This window comes from Opisthorchis viverrini, assembly GCF_000715545.1.
Source record: "Opisthorchis viverrini unplaced genomic scaffold opera_v5_389, whole genome shotgun sequence".
Classification (NCBI taxonomy): domain Eukaryota; kingdom Metazoa; phylum Platyhelminthes; class Trematoda; order Opisthorchiida; family Opisthorchiidae; genus Opisthorchis; species Opisthorchis viverrini.
In genome coordinates this window covers 53091-64345 of record NW_008752050.1, presented here as the reverse complement: position 1 = coordinate 64345, position 11255 = coordinate 53091, and the positions used below count along the sequence as shown (strand labels likewise).

Here is an 11255-nt window from a genome sequence, read left to right as displayed (position 1 = left end):
GCCTGAGAACATCATAAACGAGAGATTCAGCTGGGTTCCAGGTGAGTCTCTCGAAAGAACCAAATTAGTTTGCAGATGAGTGCATATTCGCTAATTCCGTGGTTTCAAGTTGAACATAAGGTTGACGGAAACCCGGGGACTGCGCCTACCTGATGAGCCCCAAGAAGGGCGAAACCGGTCGTGGGCTGTCGAAGAGTTTTCAGCAACCTTATGAGTAGTACAGATCAAAAGAAATGTTTTGTCACGTACCTTGTTCAACCTTGGTAACGAAGGGGTATTGTAAGCGGCTTCAAAATCGAAGCGCTGAATGTTACTTTTGCAGTGAGCAGATCCCACAGAATGCTGCACGACTGAGGGTTTACCTTTTAGAGAATCCTGAATCCCTGTTTGGATATCCAGAAGCATTCTGGTCTACGAAAGAGACCACTTTTAGCGCTAGGCTACAATAATTCTGGGTAACGATTCTAGCACAAATCACCGACCAGTGTCAGCTGTTCGTCCTACAAAAGCAGTGTGCCTCTTGTTTCGTAACAAACACCAAGGGTGAAGAATAAAACGCAGTAATTGCATCACACCCAACCGGCATCTGAAGATGAGAATTTCTCCCCGAATCCATTCGCTGTCCTAGTATTTCAGCTCAAGCAACTGCTACAGAAACTTCTTCTGCAGGGGATTGTTGGATGTCCCCGAACTAAAAGACCAATCAAAGTAAGGAGTGGTCATAAATATGATTTAACAATCGTCAGTGATTGTCGAATGCTGGACGATCGTGGCGTTACATCACACTATCTACAGCCTAGAGTATTTAGACAGTTTCAAGAACGGTATTCTAAAAGTATTACTATGAAGGCCCTCGCTCATATTTGTGCCTTCTCTGCTCTCGATTTATGCGGGCGTTCAAGAGCTAGTCTAAAGCTGCAGGCCGTGGTGACCAATGGCTGCGAAATCCCTTGCGAAATCTCGGTAAGTTTCCTAGCCTTAGATTGTACGACCCAGAAGGGGATAAGGGGAGATTCAAGGAGATATGCTGGCTAATAGTACTGCACTAACACAAAATATTGTAGACTTCTGCGTCTGGAGTATCCACTCAAGAGTGCCGATCAATATGAGCAATTGTCTTTGTATCACTTCCTCATTCATTAGATCAATAATGTGTTGGAAAATGACAAATCAGCAACATATCACTTGACCGTTTCTTCTTACACCATGGCCTGACTGAAGCACTAAAATCCAAGGGCAAGTGTCTAGTAGGGGAGTTAAAAGCTTCAGTTAGGTATTAGATCAAAGCCGCCCCACCGAGCAGGAGCGAGTGTTTGTTTATTTAAATGACACTAGGCTATCTCTAAAGTAGCTTAAAGCTCTTCGTCAGCCAACTGCTGGTTTTATCCTTCTCGAAACGAATTGGGTAGTTACATTCCCTGAGTTTGTGCTAAAATTAGTTCTTACTTTAATATCAGTTTACAGGCAAGCTCTAAAATACGCTTGTCTGCAGCTGAATCGAAGCGGTGTTGTATCAAGTAAACGCAAGTCGACATCTCGAATATGAACTATTAACAGAAAAAAACAGTAAATTCCGTTGAAGAGAATCATAGAGGAGAGGTTTATCCGGATTCCCCTTGAGAACAAACTAGTAGCCAAATGAATGCATTTCGCCTTTTGTGTGATCGCTTGCTTTGATTTTCCGTGTATCATCACTTTTGGTGGCATATCAATCCCGTATTTTCTCTGAATTCATCTAATCATAATTGCCTGCGCGATTAACTTATTTGTCGGTTGGTTTTTTATCTGTCAACCGAGCATACGAGCGTGATGTGCTATTCTCGTTTCCTGACTAGGACTGTATCCGGTCTTCTCGATTCAAGCGTAATGTAAGTGAGTTTAGGCGAGACTGATGAACGGGATCACATGAACACAACAGTCACATGGTTTTAATCGATACACCGGAACTGCCTGTATTAGTGGCTGTTGTTTTCAGGCGGTACATGAACTCTGAAGCTGCATTTGAGATTTTATCTTACAGACAGTTGGCGGTGGTTTCCAGTAAAGAATGTGAATTTGAATTAGTGTTTCAGACATTGGGGGCGAATCTCACACATAGTCTCAGTGATGAACTATTTCTAAAAACTAGAATGATGAAACTGTCACTTCCCATTCTCAAAATCAGTTTACATGGCGCTCCTGGTGATGACGTCTCTCTCGTTTCTTTGCTGTTCATCCGCAAACGTAGTGATTTCTACGGCGCCAACCCCACATGGAACAAATCTGAAAACGTTGTGACTCGTTTAGAAAACAGCATTAGAATAACTTGATTGTCACACGACTTTCTCGTTGGTCAGGTGACGGTTGAGGCTCACCAGATTGGTGGGAACATATCGCTCGGTATCTTGATACAACCGATATTGAGTGGTGCGCTTCAGCATCACAGAAACAAAGATTGTATTGTACTCAGTGACAAAACTCACTTGATTTCATGAAAACTCCATTATATCTGAACGCTGCGAGACTCTCACAGTAGTTACATCAGTGGACTGAAATAGACATTCGATGCTCAACGCCTCCACGTGTAAGTCTTCAAACGAACAAGAACGATCTGTGTGTGTCACGTGCATTCTCTTGTCGTGTGTTCGGTCTCCACTTAACCCACGAATGTTGTTGCAATTTCCTGTGAATGGTTTACGTCCTTCGTCAATGTGATAATGAGCCTACAGAGTTTTGCCTTGTAACTACACTTATTGACGGGTAAGTCAAAACGTTGCATTGCTATGAACACTATGCATTTAGTGTACAACTACATTTGAAGAAGTTAAATTTGATGGATTTTCCAACATTTCTGATTTTTGACATTCGTGCTTTTTCCACGATCCAGCATGTAGCCTACTGCATTAAGCAAGAGTGTAGAACATAAGGTTGACGGAAACTCCAGGACTGCGCCCACCTGATGAACCCCAAGAAGGGCGAAACCGGTTGTGGGCTGGCGAAGAGTTTTCGGTGACCTTGGGAGTAGTTTCCTTCATGAAAAAGAGTGTAAACTATTTACTGGCTAGAGTACTGCATTCTAATATCGACGAAAGGGTAGTTGATGTTCCCCTGATCAGAATCATACAGCAACCCACTTTGCTGGCTCAACATTGGTGAAAACTGATGAATTTAATACCAGACGTCACCTAGTCTGTTTAATGTGCCTCTCAATTTCTCGCTTATTCATCATGATTTGGTGATCGAGGACTGGTAGGCAATCATTGCTAGTTAAATCTGTCGCATTTTTCAGTATTATTGATTAGAATCTTTAATTTAAAATAACTGAAGGACACTGGCAAGCTTACTGCTTCTGTTTAGCGTCGTCCTAACAGTAATTACCCAACTGGGTCAATAGGAGTGTGGTGCATACTACTGATGCAATTTGTGAGTAGAAGCTTCTGTATGGCTCACCCATATCTGACCGGCCTTTGTTTCCCAATTTATTGATATATTCGCGTGTACTACCTTGTTTGGGTCAGGGTTTCAAAGGTACAAGTCGCCCGTTCGTCCTATCAGATTTTCTTTATGCCGCTGGATTAATAGACTCTCAGGCACAATTTGTTCACAAAGCTCTTAAGCTGTTACAAAGAAATCAAGTTCTAGTTCAAAACTCGAGGGTACATAATGGTTATCACCCTCTAGTTACGTTTCTACATCGGAAGTTGGTTCATTTGAACTGTCCGCTTCGAAGCCAGCTTCTAAATTTTGTCAGTCACCAAGTTTCTAATTCGTAAGTTGGGTCACGAACAGACTGGACCCCACCCTCACTGGTGTGACGTTGTGTGTGCCTCTGTGAACTGGATGGTGTCCGTGTGGCACCGGTTAGAGGTCTGACCAACACGGTCTCCTGATCTTCCAGGATGGGGGTTGAAAAATGTGTGCTGATTTGTTTTACAGAAATGTTTTTTGCACTTGAGTTTTCCGCCAAACACCACTGCCTTATGGTTAGACTTTTTTAACCGAAAGCTTTGGTCGTTCTGTTTATGTCCGTGTACAATGGAAGTATCTCGACCCATGTACAACCATAAAATGTGCATTTGAAAATAACCTCATGCCACATTTACCCTCGCGCGGTGTCATCAGTCAGGTCGACTTACTTGCCGCATAGAGCAGGGCACGTAAGCGAAAACAGGCTACTGTAGAATACCCCTTCTTTCTCTTTCACACACTTTTTCTTCCCCCTCTCCCCATCCCATTATTAACTTTCTCCTTCTAAGTCCATCTGTTAGAACTGATAATCTTGATCGTTTTGCATCGATCATGGTCGCAGCATCTGCCCCAAACTCGTTTTTTACGTTAAATAAGCACCAGTGTTGGACGCTCACGCTAAGCTACCGACGATGATGATGAAATGTATTGAAACACCTGCGGTCATATTTCAAAAGGTAGAACCACACGGGGACTTGTTATTCCTTGGATTAATCAGGCGTAGCGTGCAAAGGTTGCACATGTGACCTGTTGATAGCACTTCCAGCCTTTTGATCACAGGATCACCCGTCCACTGAGCAGTATTCACAATCAGGAAACTAGATTCGAGGACGATTGTTGTTAAAACAAGGTCTTGGTTAATCTGACCGTGAATTTTATGGTGATTGGTGGACATCTGAACAACCATTTATCCTCCCTGAAGACCCGATATGTACCGATTCCTGATTCTGGGACTTCTCCCAATCTCTATACTCATCTCCTCATATTACTCTGACAAGTCCCATTGATGAAGTATCTCCGCCTAAACTTTCATGGTCCCACAGTCCTCAGCTATCATAAATTTGTCTCCTGAAACGAAATTTATTTCATAGGATTAGTGTAGGTTTGCAAATTTTCCCCGTTATTTAACTACTCATATCCAATCAGGCAACATTCTGCTGTTCGAGGTCGGAATGTTCGAAGTCATCAAAAGACAATCACGCAGAAGGATTTCACACATAGAAGGAGTCATTCACCTGTGTGAATTCTACGGAAAATGTTTCGATTTTATCATTTTTTTTTGCACGAGGTTCGCAACACGCTGTAAGTGGTCCAAGTGCCGCAGTGCATTATTCTACTTAATCGTCGTCAAGGGTTCTCGAACGCGATCTGTATTGGGGTAAGCTATGTGGATTAATCACACCAGCTTCGGTGCTGTGTTTTTACAGCAGCTTATCACCGAAGTTCTCACTCTCAAATGCCCCTTTTTGCCGTACATCTCTGATTTTTCCTGTTTACAGATCTTCTATCATCAGAGATGTGTAGTTTTTCCCTAAATTGGAGTGAAACGCTTCCGCAAGATAAATTGTTTCTTGTTCAGGGACAGCTATCTTAGCAAGATATTGCGTGTGGCTCACAGTTCTGCTACAAGGACTGGAAGCCCTCGAAATCACTTACTCCCAGCTGTCAATACCTCCGCCGACCATATGAAGAGACGAGTAATTTCTGTCACATTCACGCTATATTATAGTCTGGTCTCTGTTGCTCAGAATCAAAAGCGCCTGAGCCTCAGGTCAGGGGGGACAGATATTCCACAGCTATTCCACAGATACTCCCCCAAGCACATACGCGAACGAGATCCTAGACCAGTTTATGATCGCACTTACTAGCTCTTGTGATCCGTCATCACTAGAATATAATTCCGTGAACACACTACTTAAAGGGGTACTGAAACCTGCTTCCTGCTTTGAACGCCTCCTCTTCTTGGGATAAATTAATTCCCAGAAGCCATGCGATTGTGTGAGAAAGTCAACAGTAGGTGGACGCCAAATAGACTTAACCAGGTGATCTACGAACCCCTGGTCCGGCGAATAAAAGTACTAAAATTTCAACTGGAAGATCGTGTTTACAATTGCTCTACATGAACGTACCCATTCCTAAAATCGACAGAAATTATCATATGATAAGGACGCTGATGATAATGATAGATTTTGAGAAACTTCGGCTCACAGATTGCACCACTTGTCCTCCAGTACGAGTAGTACACTTATTCCTTACAAAGAGTGGTAATCTACATGTCTTCGTAAATTTTTCATTTTAAAAATCTAAATTTCAATGTTATACTGTAACCTGGACGTTTAATTTAAAACAGGCGTTTTGATTGGCAACTCACTGGAACCTGATGAACCGGGCCAGAAAACCACCCCAGATTGTCGCTGGCCGTCCGTAAAATGGCGAGTGATCCCGAGCAGTCTCTAAAATCTCTATTTGCCAACTTGCCAACGAACAAGAAGATTGAATTTCTGGTTTCATCAGTGCAAACGCTATCGAACGAACAGTGCGCAGAAATACAGAATTCTATCGATCGCATGCTCCGTCGAGACTTTATCACAATGTTTTGCGGTAAGATGGTATCTAATCCGACAAATTTTTGGGCCACCTAATGCATACAAATTATGTGTTACGTGTCAATCTGTGATGCAAAAAGAACCACTGAAATTTCACCGTATATCGATCTATAAACGTTCAAGTGACTGGATAGAGGGTGCANGAATATCGATCTATAAACGTTCAAGTGACTGGAAAGAGTGTGCACACACGTCACGTTTCCGTCAAGCATACGGCTTTTTTAGCATGCTGACCTGTTTGAATGCATCTAATGGCGGGAATTAGGGCACCGTAACATCTGCAAAATCAAGTCAACTGTGGGTAAATTGCATGAGCGTAGACTTTTATCGACTTAAGCATGTGATCACACAAACAACAGAATAAGTGGCGTGCAATAAAAATTTATTGTGTTGGCGGTTCGCTCCAGAAGTCAGAAGCCTCATCTATTCGAAAAGTTTGAGTCCGTCGGGCGAGTCGCTACTGAGGTACCCAAGGTGACCGCGGTTGACCCCGCAGTTACGTCGCATGTAAGATCCGAGCAGCAAAGGTCCTCGCACGACGATTGCAGCTATCGGACTATACGAAGTTTGTATTCAGTGGGCGGTAGTCTGACGAGGGCAGTAGATAGTGTATTAAGAACATTAAGAACCGACGAGAATTGCTTCTATGGAAAAACGGGTTGCAAAAACATAGTGAACAGGCAGTCAGTCAGTATATATTGGCCATGTACAAAGATAACGGAACAGAAAACAATCATTACGTTCGGGAATTAAAAAAACTCCCTTTGACTGATGGTGTGATACAGTCGCTCGTGTCACGTGCCATTTCGGGTTGCCCGCCTTGATCCGTTTAGAAAAAGTTTCGGCAGAGGCTGTACGGCAGATGCGGTGTAAAGGTACAGAGGTATAAAGGTCTCCTTCAGCGTCAAGTTGGTGCGACGGATGAGACGGTCCCTACTATCCGAGGACCTCTGAATTCGATCCCCAGTCGGTCCGCCTTTCCGTCAGAACGGACAGACGAAAGTAGGTAGAGCTGACACGAACTTGCAGGCAAAAACGAACATGCAACAAAACCTTGACGCCTGTTACAAGAGAATAAGCCGACCTTAAGCAGGGGCGAAAACCCGGGGAACGAGCAGCAATGAAACGAAATCGACGAGAATTGCTTCTATGGAAAAACGGGTTGCAAAAACATAGTGAACAGGTAGTCAGTCAGTATATATTGGCCATGTACAAAGATAACGGAACAGAAAACAATCATTACGTTCGGGAATTAAAAAAACTCTCTTTGACTGATGGCGTGATACAGTCGCTCGTGTCACGTGCCATTTCGGGTTGCCCGCCTTGATCCGTTTAGAAAAAGTTTCGGCAGAGGCTGTACGGCAGGCAGATGCGAAAGGTACAAAGGTATAAAGGTCTCCTTCAGCGTCAAGTTGGTGCGACGGATGAGACGGTCCCTACTATCCGAGGACCTCTGAATTCGATCCCCAGTCGGTCCGCCTTTCCGTCAGAACGGACAGACGAAAGTAGGTAGAGCTGACACGAACTTGCAGGCAAAAACGAACATGCAACAAAACCTTGACGCCTGTTACAAGAGAATAAGCCGACCTTAAGCAGGGGCGAAAACCCGGGGAACGAGCAGCAATGAAACGAAATGACGTTATGACAAACAAGCGTAAATCACGCTACTCGTAAGTAGTCAGAACATAAAAGAAAAATGACCGCTGATCACTGTTGATTCACTGGAGGAATCAACGCCGCAGTTGATCTATCCTTTAAGCGGTCATTCTTAACCATTACTGGTCAGACGCAAGTATTCTACCTCCCGATCTCATGACCCTGATGGTCAGGTTCAGCTTGTCTATAACGTCAGTCCGCATTCAACACTAGATGGGGTTATGGAGCAGTAACACCACACCGAGTATCCAGAAAGTTCCCTATCGAATACGCTGGTGATCCCCTGTTAGATGTTTGGACGATAGGCACACATAGGGCCTGATAATAAAACATAAGGTCTTGAGTTGTTTTTCGCTTGCCCCTTTGGAGTTGTCGGCCTAACATTTTCCCAAGTTTTTCTCGAATTTCCCAAAGGAGGGTAAACTTTTATCTGTAGTTACTTTCTATAGGTTTGTACAAATGAGTCGGTTTTACAATGTTCTTCCCATTTCAAGGTTTCAGGTCGACCAGCTGGCGTTCAGGTCTTGAGCCAAAGTGAATTCGTTTATAAGTAGTGGGTAGAAACACAAATTTCAATCGCTCTGCCTATCTTCCCTTGCGGAGATTCAACGCCTTGGTCTGATCACATGACCGATATCGAAACTTGGGATCGCCTTCGTGTGTAGCTGCTAAACTGTTCAAACCAAGTGTTGATACGGTTGAGTGAGACGAATGAGCATAAACACTTTGTTGATTTTATGATGTTTTGACGGAAGTTATATGGCTGTTTCGTGCTCTTTAAGAACCGATAACAATGTGCGCTTCACAAGATTCCGGAAAGACTCGAACCTGTGATATCAAGCCCAGCACTATTTCGCCACGAGTGATTGTTATTAACTTTCACGTTTACTGGATAGCTGAACTCATTGTCGATTATTTCATATCACATGATCTGGTGTTGATGCATCATTCGAGTAATGACTTCTCAGATAGAAGACCAATGCTCTTTCTGGAGTATTTTCTGATGCGAACTACAGGGTAGATCCGTTCCCGACTTTTTGTCATCACCCAGCAGGTATTGCTCAAGGCCACGTGCATCTTAATACTGAAGCATCTGAAAAACTGAAATAAGATATTTGCTTCAATTCAAACTTATTCTATTCTTTCACAGAATGCTCACAAATCCACATTGCCGAGAAGATTTTGAGCTACTTAGACGCCAGTTCACTTGCAGCTGCTGAGAAAGTCTGTCCAGCATGGTGCGCGGTGATTCGTGGAGGTAACCTGTGGCAACGACTCATACAAATTCGTGTGCTGAGTGAAGAACTATGGGACCGTTTGTCGATTCAACTTGATTTGAAAAAATACTTTCACTTCAGCCCAAACAACGTGACAGACCACACACTGGAAGACTATGAGTTTGGCACAAAAACTACGGGGTTGTCAGATCTCTCAGATATTTTTAGCCGAGACTATTCGCACCAGCACTCGGATTTCTATCGATCACTGTACTTCGTTATGTGTCGTCTAGCCGAGGTAAGTGAATTCGACAAATTTTTTTATAAAGCCAAGCAGTAGTCTGGTGTCATGTGCTTTTTTTCGGATGTTTATATCCATCAGTTCATTGCTTTGGACGATAGATCGGTGAGGTTCCACCAAAAGATTTTTTGAAAGAAGGTTTCCTATTTGCACCGGATATTCACCGGCAGTTACTTAAGCTAGGCTAGCAGCTTTAGTTGAAGAGCTGCAGTGCACCATGTCAAACCCAGGAGTGCATAGAATACGTCGTCAAGTCCACTCCCAATCGGATTTACAGGTGAACAGAGCCCCTCGCGTACTTTTAAAGGCCTAAGACAGCGAGGAATGAGGTAGAGTGGGAAAATCTGTAGCACCGATGAAATAAGTCGGAGAGGGACAGTGCAGAGAGCCGTTTTAAGGTCTCTGGTTGGTAAGAGATTATACAACATTGAGCATTAGACCAGGTTACTTGAAATAGCAGACGAGATCCGTCAATCCGCTCAATGTTCATCGCACGCCCCTCAATAGAGTACCGTATGTATGTTCCACTACGAGCCCGGCGCATCGCTAAGACACGACACTTCTAATGATGTTGTGGTCCTCAGGATGACAATATGGCGAACAGGAGCTGATAAAGAACCCAGTTTTGTTTGTTTTGCGTTGAGCAGGTTAGCCGGTGAGTACGCTACTCCTAACAGGGTCGTATGATTCAGCACGTTCCGCACATGCTCATGTCTGCGGCGATACTAGAAGGCCTGATCCTGTGTAGAATACCTCATTTCTTTTGTAGCACTGAAAATCTTGTTCCGTAACCTTTTCGTCCGTAGTCAGCGCCACCCAAGATCCAAAATGAGCGTTGCTATTTTCCAAACTGGAGGTATCTCAGCAGTAGAATCTCTGATGCGGCTGAACCTGAACTCTATTTTTCCGCGGACCGTTTAAATGACATAACCAGCGGCGCTGGATACACATTAAACGGAATTCAAGTGCAACAGAATTTGGATTTCAAAGTAATTCGGGATTAGACAATCGATCAGCCCATTTGATCCGAAAAACACCACGTTTACACTGCGAACCAAATCGCCAAGTATACAAACATGTCTTTGGTACGTCGTTCAGGCGCGATGAAGACAGCATAACACCTAGCTTTACAGTAAAATTGGCATTCTATAGAGGAAAACGTCGGTAGCTCAGGTAGCGTAGATGGTCGTTGGCTGCTTCGCTGAGCTGGGCAATTCGATTGCAAACGTTTTATCACCAATTGAGGTGAAATCATCAGTGCGTTACTGGGAAACGTAATAGTGCGTAGAGGTGGGTTAGTGTTGTTGTACGTTGAGTAGCGTTACGCGTGTGTTAATATACGTGCTGCTAGCAGGAAAGACCTTTGATCACGGTTAGTTGTTCGGTTGGGAGGTTCCATTGGTAATTACCTTTGATCACGATTAGTTGTTCGTATGGGCGGTTCCATTGGTTGCACCGTTGTCCTGTGTCCTCATTCGCCGATGCCCACGTGACCTTTGAGCGTGGCATCTCCTGCCATGGTAATCTGGTCGATGCTGGAGTGACCTTTATCCTTACGAGTCCCGGCTGGTGACCTTTATTGATTTGCTTCCAACGAGTTCTTTGTTTCTGTGTTTGTGAATCCAATATTCGGTCCTCATTGAGTGTTCCGGTTGACATGTTGGTCTTTTGCACGTAGGGTTGCGTAAATTGGATCCAGTTCGATGAACCGGTTGATCGAATCTGCCGTGGAGTACCATTCTTCCAGAA

The 11255-nt window shown here is 43.8% G+C and overlaps 1 protein-coding gene across 1 annotated transcript in view; it reads left to right on the top strand.

Annotated features, from left to right (window-relative positions):
• Positions 1–2446: 2446 nt before the first annotated feature.
• The window catches only part of T265_10654 (hypothetical protein), a gene marked incomplete at both ends in the record, with an annotated part of 31200 nt that continues 22391 nt past the window's right edge, over positions 2447–11255 (top strand). Inside the window, 3 exons of the mRNA XM_009177099.1 lie at positions 2447–2739; positions 6134–6327; positions 9139–9503. Of these exons, the coding sequence (XP_009175363.1) occupies positions 2669–2739; positions 6134–6327; positions 9139–9503 (630 nt within the window). The remainder of the gene's footprint in view (positions 2740–6133; positions 6328–9138; positions 9504–11255) is intronic.